Source organism: Erpetoichthys calabaricus, chromosome 1, assembly GCF_900747795.2.
Source record: "Erpetoichthys calabaricus chromosome 1, fErpCal1.3, whole genome shotgun sequence".
NCBI lineage: Eukaryota > Metazoa > Chordata > Cladistia > Polypteriformes > Polypteridae > Erpetoichthys > Erpetoichthys calabaricus.
The window spans coordinates 48,843,263-48,863,022 of record NC_041394.2 but is presented as its reverse complement, the minus strand read 5'-3'; the positions used below and the strand labels follow the sequence as shown (position 1 = coordinate 48,863,022).

General features: G+C 38.3%; 1 protein-coding gene across 1 annotated transcript in view; it reads right to left on the bottom strand.

Annotated features, from left to right (window-relative positions):
• The window catches only part of LOC114645829 (anthrax toxin receptor 1-like), a 242,445-nt gene that overhangs the window by 197,796 nt on the left and 24,889 nt on the right, over window positions 1-19,760 (bottom strand). The window contains exons 2-6 of the mRNA XM_028794072.2: window positions 18,156-18,227; window positions 14,248-14,319; window positions 7,088-7,169; window positions 6,676-6,709; window positions 975-1,054 (exon numbers count right to left, since the gene is read on the bottom strand). Of these exons, the coding sequence (XP_028649905.2) occupies window positions 975-1,054; window positions 6,676-6,709; window positions 7,088-7,169; window positions 14,248-14,319; window positions 18,156-18,227 (340 nt within the window). The remainder of the gene's footprint in view (window positions 1-974; window positions 1,055-6,675; window positions 6,710-7,087; window positions 7,170-14,247; window positions 14,320-18,155; window positions 18,228-19,760) is intronic.

The window sequence follows — 19,760 nt, the reverse complement described above, 5'->3', positions numbered from 1 at the left end:
AATCTACAGTCTCAAACGGCTTTCAGAATCCTACATCAGACACTGTCTTCTGGCATTGGTAGATCTTAGATTTAAATTGGTTCTCTTTCTAGAACTGAGATTATTTGAAAAATAATAAAAAAGGAAACAGAAGTAGCAAAACATACTGACTTTATTCCACAGCACAAGAATGGCTCGATCTGACCAGACGTACCCTCAACTGTCGAAGACTATGAGTTCAGGTAGTACTGAGGTGATGTGCACACTACTTTTTAAGCAGGTCTACCTTAACCCTAAACTTTCGTGACAGTTTGTATGCATTCTTTATTTGGAACTGAAGATGTAAGAAAATAATGTGTCATCCAGAAAGATTTCTCAAAGAAACAGCCACCAAACCCCCAAAGATTGGGGACAGAAAAAAGTAGCCCATACTGTGACAGAGACCAAGTTGAATATACATACCAAAAGTCGTGCAAATCACTTGAGCCCTTTTTGAGTGATGCCCTGACAGACAGACAAACAGACGGACATTCTTAACTTTATTAACCCATGTCAAGTAATGGGGATTATTAACATTACTTTCACATTTACTTACCCATGTGAGGTGAATTGACACAGGTGGGTGCTGCAATTTGCAACACCCCAAAGGGATACAGGAATTCCAGCACCAGAGACCCCCACCTTTATGGGAGGTAATGTATTTATTTGGGACTCCGGGGGAAAAGTGGTTGGCCATTACATGGAAAAATCCAGTTCACTGCTAAGTTCAAAAAACTTGGGGACCTGACATAAAAAAGGAAACTGTCTTTAAAGCACATAGGTATCCTAAATAAATCAATATGAATGTTTTTATTTCAAAAGACCATGTTTTATTTTTGCCAGTGCCTGCCAATGATAAAAGAGAAAGGAGAGATGTGACCCCATGTTATAACAAGGAAAGATGTGGCTTAAATGTTTCTTTAACCATGTGCAGTCTATAAAAGACCCAAGCTCACCTCTGTCTCAGCATAATAGAAGAGGTCTTCATGTAATTCTCCATCTGTCAAGGCAATGATGACACTGGCAGTCATGTAACCTGTATCCAAACATGAAGAAACATTTATACACTTACAATGAAAACCTGCCCAAAGACCCCCATTATCTAGTATAGTCATCACATTGATAATAATAATAATTCATTACATTTATATAGCGCTTTTCTCAGTACTCAAAGCGCTATCCACACAGGGAGGAACCGGGAAGCAAACCTACAATCTTCCAGTGTCTCCTTACTGCAAAGCAGCAGCACTACCACTGCGCCACCTGTGAGGACATCCATAATAGGCCAGCACTTTGTGTTACACACTATACTTAGGCAGATGAAAAGAAAAAGGTTTCAACAAAAGGGTGTTTCTAGAAAAACAGTATAGCTTTATTTTAAGGGTTTCTTGCATTTTAGTCCAGAGAATCTGATACTTTGACTTCGTAGTATCCAGAATTTCTATGTTTTGTTAAATTACTTTTTTTTTTCAAATTGAATCAAATAAACATAAAAAGTGTCATTTTCATACCTGCTTAGTCCAAACCAGGGTTATGAGGTTTGCTGGAACCCATCCCAGCCTGCACAGGGCGCAAGGCAGGAACAAACCCTGGACAGGAAGCCAGTCCATCACAGGGCAAAACACACCAAACACACTCTAGGGCCAATTTAGTGTTGCCAATTCACCTAACCTGCATGTCCTTAGACAGTGGGAGGAAACTGAAACACCCTAAGGAAAACCACACAGCACAGGGAGAACATGTAAACTCCACACATGGAGGACCTGGGCCATAAACCCCGGTCTCCTTACTGTGAGTGCTACCACTGGGCAACCACATAAAAAGTGAGCATTACAAAATCTAATAATACAGTAAATACAATATGATAACTAAAAAAGTTCAATATAGGCAACAGGGGTGAGCAATGTCAGTCCTGGAGGACCACAGTGGCTGTTGGGTTTTTGTTCCAATCCAATTGCTTCAAAAAATCATTTATTGCTGATAAAGCACTCACTGCTCAAGTGACATTTTTCCAATTCATTTTAGTTGTCTCGCTCATTAAGATTTTGAACCCTTAATTGCTTATTTTAGACTTGAACAGCTGTATTTACTGTTTTTAACTGCTCCATATTAACAATAAGATATAAACGACAATGGAATCAGCTGTTCTCCATCTAGTTTGTGTCCATTTACACCTGTGTATTTATCATGCGCTATTTGGTTTAATAAAATAATAAGAAAGAAACTGAAGAAAAAGTGAAGAACTGAGAATTACTCGTCCATTTTAGGCTGCAAATTATTTGACATCATTAGTAGTACTAGGGTGTTGTACCGTGTTAGCCATTATGAATGTAGAATGTAGAGAAAAGCCAAGCAAAATGACACCTTTTATTGGCTAACTAGAAAGATTACAATATGCAAGCTTTCGAGGCAACTCAGGCCCCTTACATCTTGCCTGAAGAAGGGGCCTGAGTTGCCTCGAAAGCTTGCATATTGTAATCTTTTGCTTGGCTTTTCTTGACATCATTAGGAAAGAAATAAATCTATAATATAAGAATGACCAGATATTGCAGAGTTAAAACATTAACAAGCCATGAAACTAAAAAAGACGTGGTATTGGATAGGATTGCTTTCTAATTAAGGGTTGGAACAAAAACCTGCAGCCACTATCTATCTATCTATCTATCTATCTAGTTATTTAATTTTTTATTTGTGAGGAATTAACTTAAAATAAAAACACCATGAATACACAGTTCTTGGAATTAGGAACGTCATGTGCCAAGCAGCTCATCAGCTTTTTGACGCTCAAAGGACCTTAATTTGCACTCCTTACTTTCACATCTCTTTTCTCTCAGCCTTTCTCTTCTTCCCGAGAAATCTTGTCCAACTCCCTGCCACCTAAGAACTTGATCCTATCATGTACTACAGTCATAAGGCAGCCATGCTACCCACTAGACCACCCTAGAATGTGCCAATGTAAACTATAATGGACTTCTGAAACAGTCCTGGAGGGCCGCATTGATTAGCAGACTTAATTAAAACCAGGCTCTTCATCAGAGGTAAACTCTTGGATGTAGTTGAACTTATTTGTAAATTGCCAGTATTAATACTCTTTGTTTCTCCTCAAGTTACTTACCAAGTTCCACAATAATATTGTTTTTACTCTTTTAAGTCCTACATTCAGATAGCCAAGCCTATTTAATTATTGGACACTGGTACTTTTTTGGTTGTTTTACTTATCAGTCATCTTATTGTTTTCATCTGTTTTAAATCAAAGCACACTTAACTTATGGCCAAGTCTGGGCATTGTCTACCTGTGCTTTCAGCATCTTAACTGATTAAAAAAAAACTTTTTGAATTAATGATTGTGTTTTATTTCTTACAGTATAATAATATTTCAATTTGACGATTAATTTAATGCAAAGCACAATTCAAAATTGGATTGTTTGCTATGATGTAACAGTTGATGATTGAAATAGGAGTGCTACAGACCAAAGACAGACGTGTCTGGAGTTCATGGAACGAGTAGAAGAAATTGTGAGGGGCCAGCCATGCACTCAGGGCAGAGCAAAAGAGTCCGTCACATGAGAGTGAATTTGTTGATTGTGAGGTGGTCTTTACAGCCATTAACAGGATGGATGTTGTGACAAAGGCACTATACCAGTGCCTGACCTGACACAGACAGACATAGGAGGCACACTTATAAAACAAATAAATGTTTTATTTCTTTTTCTTCGCCTGTGGGCAACACCTTTCCCGTTCCCACAGGCACAACACAGTCCCACAAACACGGCATAAACACAACAATACTTTCTCTTTTTTCTCCTCCTCTCCTCTCTGGCAAGCTTTCTCTCCTTGTCTGCTGGCCCCTTATATAGGTCACCTGGAAGTGCTCTAGGTGCTCGTTGACCCACTTCCAGCAGCACTTCCAGGTGTGGTGGAAGAACCGCCCACACAGGCTCAGGGACAGTTGCAGCACATCCTGGTGGCACCCCAGATCCCAACAGGGCTGTAACGAACTCCAATTCTCATGAAGCCCTGCGGGAGTCCAAGGTATCACTGCCATCCAAGGGGGATGCCATCTAGCGTTCCGGGAGAGGTGATGCTCTGTTCACACTTGCTCCCCTGGTCCTTCCAAGCCAGCGGCCCCGGCCACCCATGACAATGTTTATTTAGGCACCCAAAGGTTAAGCAACTGCCTGTTGTTGGTGAAATAATAAACAGACCTATTCACTTGTGTGGTGTTTCTGTCTCCTCTCTTATTTTAATTATAAACCCAAAATGTATTTTCCATGGTGTACAATTACCAACAGCAACAAGAACAATAAGAAGCAGACCACCTTAAACGAGAGAAGCTATGAACTGTACTGCCAGACACGGAAAGGCCACAGACAGGACTGTTATATTTTAGCCAGAGTTCCTCTCCTTTCTTATGTTTGTATTTCTTTTCTTTGTCTTGTTTTTTTTTCACTGTTGGTCATTTGTTAGGACCATTTCAGTGGTTCATTGAGTAAAGTTACTAGGAGCTTGTAAGTATTGCTGTTTTATATTAATTACTGTTTTTTGCTGTTGTTCTATTCTTGTTCTTGGTGTCAAATTTATGTTTATTTTGTTCATTTTCATATGTTAACTTTGTTGATTGATTAGGTTGTATGTGTCAAAGTATCTTCTCCTATTATCTTTGTATTCTGTGGGTCTCATGACTGCAAGGGACTGTCCTCAGGCCTACAAAAGCTGAGAAAAACCCAGTCTCCTGCGGTTCATTGTGAATGCGTTCCTGATGGGGGTCACTTCTCCTGTGTCTATTGCTCATTTTTGATTATTGTGATTTACTGGATTTTTGTGATCTTTCACTCTGTGTGTCCCCCCAGGAGGAGGCACTACAGAGTTGTTGCCTGTGTGCCCAGGAGATGGGCCAAAGTTTCCTCCCCTCATCCACCTTGCCAGGCCAAAGTCTTCCTGCCTTGTAGTTCTGCCCAAAATATAAACATCTTTATTACAGCAAAGTGTTCTTGGATTTAGTTTGGGGTGTCTAGAAGCCACCCTTTAACAAGGGGACAGTCATGTTTCAGCCAGGGCCCCCCTTTAGTTTTTATATTCACTTTGTTGATTATTTAATCTATATATGTAAACGTATCTTCTGCTATGTGCTTTGTGTTTTCAGGGTGGTCTCCCAAAAGGCTGCCCATCACCTTTAAGGGATTGCCCTCAGTGCTATAAATGCTGGAGAAAACCTACTGTTCCTCGCTGTTCATGGTGAATGCATGTGTGGTGTTTGGTGAGCTTTAGTGTCTTGTGCTTTACTTGACCATCTAGGTTGTGTTTTTGGGACTTATTTGCTTTAAGAATGACTTCCAGGCAACTCATCCTGTGCTTTTTGCATTCTTCAAAGTTCTTTGCCAAGAAGAGCATTATTTTGTAAACTTATTTTTTATATTTTCACTATAAAGATCCTATGATGCCTCTTCAATACTAGCTGTAGTATGAAAGTTTTCCTTCTATCGTTGGCATTTTGAGTATTTTTGTTTCTTTAGTTCATAACACTTGGATTACCTGTAGGTTGTTGCCTATATATACCCAGAAATAACTAGTTCAAAATACAAGAAATGTTCCAAAAATATACAAAAATGCCATTCAAGGGATATACCACTGGCTATTGAAGAAAACACCAACAAAGAATCTTTATAAATGACAAATGCGTTAACAGTGACAGAAAAATATAACAAAGTGTTCAAAAGATCAAAAATAACAAATAAAAATGTATTCTAAAAGGTGTTCTGAGGTGAACAAGTGCCAAACCACAATCTAAAGAGCAGAACCATTAAACAAAGCAGAAGTCCAATAACCAGAAATAAACCAAGGATAGAAAATACTCACACAACTCTTAAATAAGCTTAATGCTCCACTGCTGGGTTTCTCTTTCTGACTGAATATAAATCCAGAAAGGGGACCCAGCAGCAATGATATTAGGGTGGTCCTGCCTCCTGGGGCTCCACCCACAAAGCACAGAAAATGGTGGTACATTTAAAGAGACAGAATACAAATAAGAAGTAATAAACAAATTTAACAGAAATGACCTAAAAACATTTGTTGTGTGTGGGTGTGTTCACCCTGTGATGGACTGGCACCCTGTCCATAGATTATTGATGCCTTGCTCCTTTCTCGTGACCCTGCTCAAGATAAGTGGGTTTGAAAATGGATGGATGAATAAAAAATAATAATTCAAATTTAACAAAAATAACAGAATACAGAAGATAAATAAAAGCCAGGGGAAAAAAACGTAACATACACGATAGTAAAGATTCTATAAAGAAAAAGTTGAGATTTCTAAGTTAAGTCTGACTTTGATGGAAATTATTGGGACATCAGGATCACACTACTTATAAACTGAATGTGTTTTTTAATTGGTGGTAACAACTTTAATAGCTTGTAATTTAACATTTTGATGATGCCTCAACAATCAGGCTAACAGAATACTGGAATGAGATGGTAGATATAAGTGGTGTCCTTTTTAGGAACTCCATTGTATCGGGGACTACATCTATACAGTTTGTACATATGGTATGCATAGACAGACAGACAGACAGACAGACAGACAGACAGACAGACAGACAGACAGACAGATAGATAGATAGATAGATAGATAGATAGATAGATAGATAGATAGATAGATCTTACCTTCTATACTTCCATAATATATTTGTTCACTAGCCTGTAATACAAAAGTTTTGATAAGATAAATCAAATGAAAAATGTACTGCAAAAAAACATCACGGTTTCCCACAGCAAAAACATCTCCTGAATTTTCTATTTATTTATGTTTTGATTTACTTTTACTCACTTTTGCATGAAAATGTAACAATTACTTTAGTATAAAATATCTAAATCATTTCAAGAATAATTCCAAGACAGATGTGTGGTTACTGCTTTCTGAGCCCAACTACCCATTTAATCCTTATTTAAATTAACGCATGTATTCAAACTTTGGCTGTTATGGCACATGAATGGATGCCTACGATTTTTGTTGTATTATTTTGTAATAATTTCTTTGAGCCACTGATTAGACTGCATACCATTATTAGGAACTTACCTTCATGAAACCTTCATGCATGTAGGTATCTCCTCCAGGAATGACTTTCTGAAGCTCCTCAAGGCCATGTCTGATCTGATCTCTGCTTGAGTAATAAAATACTGTGTTACATGGATCTACAAACAGACATCTTCTTTTCCCTTAAACCTTCTGTTAAATGTGGAGGGTGGTATCCTTTTTTCTCCTTTATTATGTTCTCTCAGATCGCCTTAGGGTTTCTGCTTATGATGACACTTATGTTTTGCCCTTAATTTGCACTTTTAGTTTTGTACACTGCAACATTATAGGGTCATCATTGTCACAAAAAGAGAACAGTGAAACTCTTACTGCATGTCCTGTTTAACATGCAACATCACTCATGAGATTTGAGTCAAACTGTTTTAACTTGCCTTCCTTACCTGTACTGTGGAGGCCATTCTTATTGATCTCAACATGTTGTGCTATCAAAGATTGGTGCAGGCCAAGTTAGTGTCCAACCAGTGTGCTGCACAGTAATATATATGAATGTGTGCAAACAAAAACCACAAAAAAAACAAATAAAATATAAAAATATGGACAATTCCCAGCAGAGAATAAACAAGAAAACAAACAATAGCAACCTAAAACAGTTTCTTTATATGTATGGAAAATTAACCTTAACAGGACTGAGTTGAAGTGTTACATAAAAGTTCGCAATTATGACAAGTACAGGATTAAGAGGCAGGGCCGTCTTAACAGCATTATAGGCCCTTGGGCAAAGCAGTGCACTCAGCAAGTCACAACACACATAGATTAGCATGCGGCCCCCGGGCAACTACCCAGTGTTCCCATGCGTTAAGATGGCCCCTAGAGATGGGTGTGAGTATAACATGAATGTACACTTATTATTTAGAACAGGGCAGTTAAGCTGAAAAGGGTGGAGACGTGACCATGAACTTAAGCGGAAAGTCAAAAATACTTGAGCTAAACCATTTTGTTAGTGAGGATACCTGGTATCCGGTTATAGATCCTCAAAAATAGAAAGCATTACATTTAAACTTAATAGGAATGGCAAAAAAAGCTCATTATGTAATAGAAATGATTTTAACATCTCATCACAATCTCAAAACCAGTTAATCCATTTCTGGGTCGTGGATGGACGAAGTCTATTCCAGCCGCCTTAAACGTGACTTAAAGACCTCTGCTTGATGGGATACCAATATGCAGCCATGTTATACTTACATCTTCTGCGGACAACAGTTTCTTATCCAAAACAGGGACTGACCAGCAGCTGTTAAAAGTTAAGGGAATTTTAGATGATCCCGGCAATAGAATGATATGGGATGGTGTTAATTGGTTGGCTTTCACAGAATATGATCTGGCATAGAACATTAAAACAGAAGTTGCACTTAAGACCGTTTCATGCATAAATGTCCAGTGTGTACATATCTAAATCTAAGTTTAGTTAATGTAATAACGGTCATTTGGTTTACATATTGGGCTTTGGTGACATGACTGCAAGTCCTTCTAGTTTGACTTTGCTCCCGGTTTTTGGGGTTTACTTTTCCTCTGTACATTTATGTGCTGCCAGTCTCTTCCACCTTGGCAAGACAGTCAGCCACTGAGCGAGTTTTCCACATGCTTTCATTTTTTTATCTTTGTGCTTTTGATTCATTTGCCTTCATTTATTTTCCCTCATATTTGCTTACATTTTAGTTTTTCAAACATGTAACTTTGTCATTAAAGATATAAACAAGATTCAATAATTAATTAAATGATGGTTGGTATGGCCAACCTATGGTACTAAAGGTGAATTCCTGACTTGCTTTTTCTACAGGATGTAATTTGACATATTTTGCTAACAAAGAGACATCTTTAAATTCCTGCTCAAGTCTTTCAGAATTTATTGGCCTACTCGGTTTATATTTTAAGAAAGAAACTCTCCCATATGGCACCATGGTGGTGCAGTGGCCTAATGGATTTTCTGTGTGTAGTTTGCACATTCTGATAGTGTGCTTGTACTTTCATTTTGCTATTTTGATTTTTCTGGCACATCCCAAAGCGACGTACATGAGTTTAGTTGACGTTTTCGGCTCCATGTGGATGAATGTGTGAGTGGGTCCTGCGATGACCTGATATCCCATTGAACTGAGATTTCTAAGTCACATTTGAGGTGGCTGGAACAGACTTCATCCATCCACGACCCTGAAATGGATTAACTGGTTTTGAGAATGTGATGATATGTTAGAATCGTTTCTATTACATAATGAGATTCTTTGCCATTCCCATAAGACACTGTTGTTCGCAGAGAAGCAAAGTTTCTTGTGGAATCAGTGACTTAATGAATTGGTGATGGCAAGTGGTAAATGAGTCCGAGACATTGAATTAAAAAATGAAGTCTGGAATGGACGCTCTTTCAACAGCCTCCTTCTTTTTGTATTTGCAGCCAACCCTGGCTCACGTTTCATGATTCAGTAATGAAAAATGCATCTTCTGAAAAAAGATAAATAATGATGAGAGACATGCACTAATGATGAAGACTTGTTACCCAGATTTGTACTGAATACTCAAGCACCTCCTTTTAGAAGACAAATTAATAAACGATAATAAGTAAGCATGTCGTGCCCGAGAGTAACAACTGCTGGATCATTGGAAAGCCTTTACAACTTTCTCACCACTCTCCTTAATCATGCCAACACAAATAAAAATTGTTTGTGAAGATGAGTACTGGCTTTGTCAGGCCATTAAGCTGATTTATAGCTCAGTTGGAGAGTGAATAGACTGCAGTTGCCATTGGTGCTCCATTTTAAAGGGAGCCTGCACTTGGCGATAAGTACAACGCATAAATGAGACACAAATCCAGAATTACATTTTAAAAGAAATAATACATGAGACACAAATCTAGCATTGTATTTTAAAAGAAACCTCTTCTGTGCTGCAATTATTCTTGCATTTTAAAGCCTGTTAGTCGTATTGTCATGGCTGATAATAATCAGTCCCACTGACTGCTTTTTGCGGCTTCTCAACTCTCATACTTTTCCATTGGTGCCACGAAAGCATTGTTTAAAAGATGGATGGCCATCTGCTACATTTTACTTTGAACGTATACTTAAATCAAAAGTCTTTAAAACAAGGTAGCAATAACATCTGTTCCACATGCACAAATGGTGAGCATGCTAGCAGAATTTCCAAGATAAGAATACACCATCTGGGGAAATGCAGTTGCTAACAGCCTCTTCTCTATCACCAGCCAAGAGGATGAACCCCACTGACATCACTTAGCCCTGGTGGTCTCACCTTTTCCACCCTAAGGGTTACTTAAATGACCGTTATATAAGAAGTTGCCGTTAACTAGTGAACCTGACACCAGCAAGCAAGGAGCTCCCTGAGGTGAGTCTCACTAAGTCTAAGTAGAGAAGCACCGAGGACTGCCCAGCATTTTTTATTTCAATCTTTTTTCCTTCTCCACAATCAAACAATTTAAATGGGGTACTGGCTGAACCCCAACACTTTGATATATGCATTATGTCTATTCTTTCATTATGCATGAAAAGAATTAGCAAACTCCACACAGACAGTGACCAGGCCTGGATATTACATCAATGTTCTAGAGCTTTGAGAAGGCAATGAATGCTAAACAGTAGGCCAATTTTATATATTCGGTAAATTACATGCTTCAGAAAATATTGTCTGATTTAAAACAGTTTACAATATATCATCCATCATCTTTTAAGAACAGAGGTTAAAAGCAGTTACATACAGTAGATTTACAGACATAAAACCGCCACATTCAGCTTTACATACCTATAAGTACATACAGATATTTCTAAGTGTAACATGCATTAAAATCCTAGGGTTCTTCAAAATGTTTCCACATTTTATTTTTGATTTTTTTAACTATGTTAGACTAGAGGGCTTTGCCCCCTGCTCGTGTCACTCGCCAACCCCCGGGCCTTCGCTACGTGCTAGCCTCTTTGCAGTTCTGTCACTCGTGTATGGGTATGCAGATATACAATTTAAACAGATTTTTATATTCATGGGAATTGTTACATATGCATCAATGCAACGTATAACTGCCTGTGATTGAATTTCGTTTCTTTCTCTCTATTAAATAAAATGACTTTTTCGAATGTTTGGCTCTGAGATTTGTTAATTGTCTTTGCAAAAGCTATTCTAACGGGAAACTGTTAACATTTTAATATGAATGGCATATCAAGATCTCCTTTGTTGTCTAATGTTATCCACGGAAGATTTACTACATTACCTTTCTTGGATACATCCTTCTTTCAGTACACAGTAATTCGTGCGGTGGAAAACTGGACAGTGTTAACGGTTGAAGATATTCTTTGGGATATTATAAGTTGATATTTTCATGTTCCACACGATTACCACCAACTGTTTCAGCATAGTCTACTGGTACACATTTAACCAATTTGCTGTGTAACTGATCAACATTTTTGCTGTTAATTCATTTGACTTCTCGGTGCTAGGATTGCCTGTGTACTCATTTTTTCTGTTGATAATCCTTCGTGATGAAAGTCTTCAATAAGAAGTGGACATAATACATTTTCTTTAATTGGGAACTTAAATTGAGGAAAACATTAAAATTTATAGGAGCTGAAAGCGCAAGAACTGTGTCTGACAAAAGCAATAACACGAATGAGAGGTGAGAGGGCCGTGGTCTTGTTTGAAAATGTTTGAGAGGAGGGCGTGACTTGAAAAAATCTCAAGGCAAAACTCTCACCTCACGGGACTTGAAAAAATCTCTTCCAAAAAGTCTCGTCTCCAGAAAGTCTCGTCCCAATTTGGCAATTGATTCTCTGCAGGACATACTATCAACCAACCCCCACAAGGTGTCCAGACTACCTAATGGACAAGCTTTAATTCAACAAAAGGTCTTGGATGCAGGTGTGATAAGGCAATGTGGGAGATGGAGCATCAGACCAGCTTGGCAAGAGTGACTGTGTTTGGGCTGAGAGCCTAAAAGTCACAAACAAAGCAACTAGGGGATAAGTTGTACCTGAGATCTATTGGTCTGAAGTATGGCTCTTTGGGGTTGGTTTTGAATTGGAGGCCATTCTGTACCATGATGCACTATTGGTGTAAGGATTTGGATAGAATATGTATACATTTGGTTACTTTACCACTCCCTCTCTCTCACGCCATGGCTAGAAAGACAACACACTGAGAAGCACAACTTGGTAGCCATATTGAGACAGTCCTGAAGAAATCTGACTAGAAACGATGACTTAACTACAGACATTTAAGTATACAGTAATCCCTCGCTATATCGCGCTTTGACTTTCGCGGCTTCACTCTATCGCGGATTTTATATGTAAGCATATTTAAATATATATCGCGGATTTTTTGCTGGTTCGCGGATTTCTGCGGACAATGGGTCTTTTAATTTCTGGTACATGCTTCCTCAGTTGGTTTGCCCAGTTGATTTCATACAAGGGACGCTATTGGCAGATGGCTGAGAAGCTACCCAACCAGAGCGCGTATTACCTATTAAATAAAACTCCTCAAATATATTGTGAGCACGGGGGCTATTCGCACCCCTAGAGGATACGGCCGCTCCTCAAAAAACGCTGAAAGATTACCTTCACATTGCTCTCTTCTTTGCTGGGCTTACATATGGCTGCTTTATCAAGCGATATGCTTCCTGCACGGTGCTTCGCATTCTTAAAAGATCAAACAGCACGTATTGATTTTTGATTTTTACTTTTCTCTCTCTCTCTCTCTCTTGCTCTGACATTCTCTGCTCCTGACGTAGGGGGTGTGAGCAGGGGGGCTGTTCGCACACCTAGACGATACAGACGCTCGTCTAAAAATGCTGAAAGATTACCTTCACGTTGCTCCCTTCTGTGCAGCTGCTTCGTGAAGTGACATGCTGCACGGTGCTTCGCATACTTAAAAGCTTGAAGGGCACGTATTGATTTTTGATTGTTTGTTTTTCTCTCTCTCTCTCTCTCTCTCTCTGCTCCTGACAGAGGGGGTGTGAGCTGCCTTCCTTGCAACTGCTTTGTGCCGCGGTGCTTCGCATACTTAAAAGCCAAACAGCCCTATTGATTTGTTTGCTTTTCTCTATCTCTCTGACATTCTCTGCTCCTGACGCGCACTCCTTTGAAGAGGAAGATATGTTTGCATTCTTTCAATTGTGAGATGGAACTGTCATCTCTGTCTTGTCATGGAGCACAGTTTAAACTTTTGAAAAAGAGACAAATGTTTGTTTGCAGTGTTTGAATAAAGTTCCTGTCTCTCTACAACCTCTTGTGTTTCTGTGCAAATCTGTGACCCAAGCATGACAATATAAAAATAACCATATAAACATATGGTTTCTACTTCGCGGATTTTCACCTTTCGCGGGGGGTGAAAACCAACCCCCGCGATCGAGGAGGGATTACTGTATACAAGTCTGTGTGCTGTCTGAAACAGCACATCTAGCATTCATCAGGTTGTATGATTGCCATTATTCACATGTACTTTGCTTATTGTTATTGTTTTTCAGTATTATCAATAATACATTATTTAAAATTGTAACCTAACTCCTGCTTGTCTGTTTACCTTGTGTGTTTGCCAGAGTTTATAGATGTAGAAGAGTAGGTCGGGAGTAGTTATAAAGTACAATGCCTTATAAGCAGTGGTAAGTCTTTGGGATTTGAAGCATTCTGATAAAGTCTACACAATAAAGAATACAAAAGGGGAAAGCAGAGTAATACAGAACTCTACTAAGTTAGTTAGTTATACATCAAAATATGCTAAGTGCCCATCGCCATGATATGCATTAAATGATGGATGACATGTGGATTAAGCACTGGAATAGCACTAAACAATAGCAGAGTAGAAAAACAGACAAAAAAAAGTCATAACCAGTCAAATCAGCCAAAACTCTGCACACTAAAGAGAACCTGAAACCACTGAGCTAGAAGCTTTCACAAGAGCAAACTCACAGAGCAAAGTCTTCTAGTCAAGCTCCCATCACTTGGAGACATTGACAGGAGGGGCTAAAGACAGAATGCAGGAAAAGAAGGTAAGGGAATAAGACCCCCAAACCCAGAAGACATTACAAACAAATACCACTAATGCAGATAAAGAAGTGTGGATTATGGCTAAAATTGTAACTGAAACTCACATATAAAACAAAGAAAATCTGCCATTTAATTGCCTCAAGAGCTTTTGTAGCTAAGAAGGTCACTCACCTATCGTCGGTCAATGGCATCAGAACCATTGCATCCCTGGAGAACACAATAAATGACATGCGGAGCTGGGGGCTGCAGATTTAGAAAAACAAGGCAAAATTAAACTCTTGGCTAATGGTAATAAAGTCAGTAAAGTAAAACAGATGCAAAAGAAACCATTGTAGATTAGGCAGTGATGCTATTGTAGAATTCCTGAAAGACATTCACACCTTTATGACTATGTTCACATTACAAGGCTCATTACTCAATTACAATTTTCTACTCAGATCAGATTCACCTTTATTGACGGTTCACATTCATTAGAACATTAGAACACTCTAGACAAGAACAGGCCATTCAGCCCAACAAAGCTCACCAGTCCTATCCACTTATTTCTTCCAAAAAAACATCAAGTCGAGTTTTGAAAGTCCCTGAAGTCTTACTGTCTACCACACTACTTGGTAGCTTATTACAAGTGTCTTTCATTCTTTGTGTAAAGATTTTTTCATAAGTGCAAGTGAGTTGTATTTAACTGTAATTTGAACACATCTGTCCTCTGAAATGGCATGCATGCGCTCATTGATGTATTTGTGCACAAGTCATCTACGTCACCAACAGGGTTGCCATATTTCCAGAATCACAGAAATGGGCAGCCAACATTTTGAGCAACCAAAGAAAAGATGTTAAGGAACTAAAGAAGACAAAAAAATAGATCATTTTAATTAAAATATAATTACATATATATAAACATGTATAAATGAAACATATATGTATAATTAATTAAGTACATATATAGAAGAGAACATATTACCTCATTTATTTTTCATTCAAAATTTAGGTGTGGGTATGTTTGATATAACTTGTAACATGTTTTATGTTTCATATAATACAACTCGATATATGTAAATAGAAAGTAGATATGCAGATACGGCCTACCTTGTTAGTTGAAAAGTCTTTACAAGTATCACTTCACTTTCAAAACGAATTACACACAAGCACAAGCAGCCATGATGAGCTCGAGAAATGTACGACAAGATGAGCACATGACATACGCCAACACAAACTATTCAAACACTTGGATTCATCTCAGTGTTACAAATTTTATTCATTACAGGTGGTACGCCAGGCTGTCCATAAACATTTAATAAGCCTCTTTAACTAGATATTCAATATAAAAATTGAATGAAAATTTTTTTTTCTATATACAAGTTTTGTTCAATTGGGATTGTCAGAGGAAATGCGGGACTTGGGATTTGTCTGTTGAACTCAGGACAGTCCCGTTCAAATCGGGGCATCTGGCAACCCTGGTATCCTACAACCAAAAGCCTCATATTTGTGAAATGACTCATGGAATTCAAACTGACAAAATGTATGCATCGCATTTTGCCCTGGAGGACACCAAACAGTTTGTTAGCTGCTGCACCAGGAGATGTGTGGGTACGAGAAAGGAGCCAGCAGGAGTGGGACCGTAACTGTTGCCACAGCTGAAGCTCTCATCCATTCCTGTTTTGCCACACTGTAGGTGCTGGCTGATGATAGGCAGAAAACCACATGAATTTCTGATCTGACTGTTCTCATTCACATTGTATATCCAATCTAGGACCACATATAAAACTGACTCAAATCTGATTAGAATACAGTAGATCCGATTTTTTTGTCTTCACAGCCCTGAAAACATCTGATTCATACCAACTTAGGGCAATTAATCAGATTTGAGTCACTTCATCCTGGTAATGTGAATGTAGCCAAAGTAAATCAATTAAACTATATGAAATATATAGCAATTAACCAATTTATGTGCTTTAATCGAATTCACTCAACACCATTCTGTATTTATTTAACATTTTAACATTAAATACATACTTTATGTTCAACTATTACTTCTATTATAATTCACATGGAGATGTAGCTCATTTGTTTTAAATCATTAGTAATGGCATGTAAAAAATACTCAACAACAAATTTAAAATAAATTAACTATAAAATGGCATTTTCTTTAACTGTCTTGCTATCCACCTAAACAGTGGTGTTCCCTGTGTATGGATGTTGACTTTATATGGCCTTTCTCATGTGCTCCTCACTCTAGCTGTGCTGGTCAGGCTAAAATATGTTAAAAATCTAACACAATAGATTGCACAAAGCGTTAAAATAATATTAACTTAACAACAAAACTACTGAACTCATAATGTGCAAGTACGCTAGCAGTTTTCACCATTTCCTCCATTTTTGTTTTAAATGAAAGGGGAAACGACAAAGTAGTCATGTCATCGTTTTCTTCATTTCTTCATTTTATATGAAGGAGACACACAGTAGAAACATACGTCATGAAGCGTGTCCACGCAGGCATGAAAGATCAATGTGTGTCAAAGCTTGAGTTATGGGCTGTACACATCAGTTCCCAGCAATTTTATGTTTTTTGTTTTTTTTATAACAACTCTATGAAACATGAAATGATCCCCATATTCAAAGATCTCCATATTAAATAACAAACTCGAACCTTAACACTTAATCATTCAAATCTTTAACCCTAAAACAGCAAACAGGAGACAAGGCATTAGGTAACAAATCCAATCTGTTATGGTGAATTCTGTTCAAAAACCTGACAGTATGTCTGTTACTCCTCCACGAACATTTTTCTGCCCTAGATGAAGCTGTACATAGCGCCCTCAGGGACACTAACTGCATACGTGTGATTTAATTTCACAATTTTCTGGTAAATCAGGCCAAAGAACAACATAGAACAATGTAATAATGCTAATGGCAGTCAGACAGTTGTATCAAGTCCAAATGTGTATAACTCACAATTTCAATTGTTTTAAAAAATGCTGCTCTCCAAGTTTTGCCACCGCTGGCAACTGCTAAGTTCACCCAAATGGTAAAGCCGGGTGTGCCCTTTGTTCCCAAATTGTCTAATTCAGGGTTATGGAGAGGCTCATTATTGTTTCGCTGCCAGATAAGGAAAACAACAACAATAATGTTTGTAAATCTTAAAAAGCATGTCAATTTATATATTAATAGTATTAAATGGAACAGACCATTAATTTTTTTCCTTTACCAGCAGCAGTTGGTTACTAATTAAGAAAGCAACTAGAGAAAAACTGGCAGTCCCTTCAGCCCTCCATCATATAATTGTGACACCTCTGGGGCACCTAAATAATCCAACAGAGCCGAACTAAGCTTGTTCTTGTTGTTGAAGGTGTGCCCACTTTAAATAGCTCTGGTAGTGTGCAGCGCCTTCAGCGTTGGCACTGAACACACAGGTGGAAAGCTTCTGACTGGTTGAGTACACTCTGATGCTTCTGAAAGAATGTTTGCGATCACATTTTCCATTTAAATGTCAGCTGCTGATTTTGTTCAGGCCACCCCTTTATTGGTTTTGCACTTTGCTTCTAGCATCTACAAAACATGTGACCTTGATAGTAACGAAGCAAAACAGGTACTGAAAGAGACCTAGCAAAGCTTTTACATTTTGGCAAAGCTGAGTAATATATCATTTATATTCTTAGATCGCATGTGTTATGCAAACAAATCCAAATCACTTGGATAGACTAACAGAAAACTGTTCAAAGAGTCTAACAGTTATTTCCAGGTCATCTGCTCATCAATTTGTATCAGCTTAAATCTATAAATGTTTTTATTTGCCTTTAAGAGATTCCAATCAGGGGAACTGAAGTGGCCAGCTTGTTCTGCTCTGGACTCATGTTACCTGAATTTGGCTGACGCATCACTGATGTGTATAACCAGGATGGAAGAACTGCTGCCTGCTGAGAGAATGTGTTTCTTAGCCACATGTAATGAACAGTGTGCGCTCCTGACAGATGTGGAAGCCTGACAGACCAGCAGCAGGATGACTGACTCAAGCAGTTTTCATGGCCAAACAATTTATTTCTTTACATGTGATATACTGTAGCCAAACGTTTCTTTTTTACCTTATGAATTTGTGAGCCAGATGTTCGACAAAGAAGTAGATTTCATTCCAGTGATCCTTAACACTTCCTGACCTGGGAAGACAATTTGTTCAGCCTGTTAGTGTTAAAACATTTCCAGCAGAAACACCAAGATTTAAAGAAGTGACTTAACATTTTTAATTGAATTTTGTACAATGAATGCAGATTAATCAGTTACAAAGCACAACAGAAGCCAATGAATCTGCCAAAAACAAATAACATAACAAATAATGTAGCATAATATTCTCAAAAGCACTTTATACAGGGTCAAGGGTGGCTGGAGCCTATCCTGGCAACATTGGGTGCAAGGCAGGAACCAAGCCTGGATGGGGTATGAGTCTATTCCAGGGCCCACTCATGCAAATACCAACACTCAAAATTGGCCCCCTTCCCTAACACAAATTAATTTAGGAAGAAAAAAACTATAACTGCACACTCTACACAGACAGCTGGGCTCATTTGATAAAATATGGTTCATTCTGCTCTTAGCAATTTTAAATATCTAATCAGTTATTAGATTAAAATGTACCATGCATGTCACTTACGTTTACAAATGACACTTCATTACTGTATATACTCACGGGTAAGTTCTCCTGCGGATAAGTCTGGGCTTGATTTTATCGTATAATTTCTGGTATTTGTGTTTGTTGTATAAGTCGAATGCGGAAATCTCACGCTATTGGTCCAAGAGATTATGATATGCTAACGCCCACCCGAGAGAGTAACCACGGAGCACACTGCCTTTTTTTTCTATGTGGGGGCAGCAATGCGCTGTATCAGTGCGTGGTCCTAACCCCTCTCTCTCTATTATGCCTACATGACCACACAGTAATACCCGAACTATTCCGAAGCAATGTTTTCGCTGATTTGTGTTTTTTGTATCTCACACCCTCAAACACCTTTATCGTAAGAGCATCCCTTATATATATATGATGGAGCGTTCGATCAGAAGAAAATATAATGCTGGTTTTAAATGAAACGTCATTGAAGTAGCAAAAGAAATTGGTAACTGCGCTGCTGCAACAAAATTCTGAGAAACTAATGCAAGATTGGAGGAGGCAAAAAGATGTAAAAAAAAAAAAATTAAGTGTTGCATTTTTGAACAGGCGTATAAGTTGGGGTCTGATTTTATGATTGATTTTTCAGGTTTCAAGACCCGACTTATACATGAGTATATACGGTAGATGGATTCTCAAACAATGATTCCAGTTGCCCACTGTGGGGGAAGCCATCAAGCCCTGACTAGAAATAAAAAGAGCAACGTAGCATTCTTATTTATTGTTACAAAAAATGTTCTGTCACAAAAACAAGTTCCAGGGGAAACAAGAGGCAAAAGGAGTTGCCTGAAAAGACAAAGGTAAACCCAGAGGCAAACAAGTCCTAATACATACAGTATATCAAAGAATAGTGAAAAAACGAGCAAAGGGTCAAAAAGGTGACAAAAAGCACAGAATAAACACAAGAGAAATTTGCCATCCATCAAACATATTTAATGAACTGCAAGAGAGTGTGTGTTTTCTTCAGTCTTTATAGTGATGGGCATGTGGTCCCGCCTCTTGGGAGACCACCCACAAAACACAATAAGCA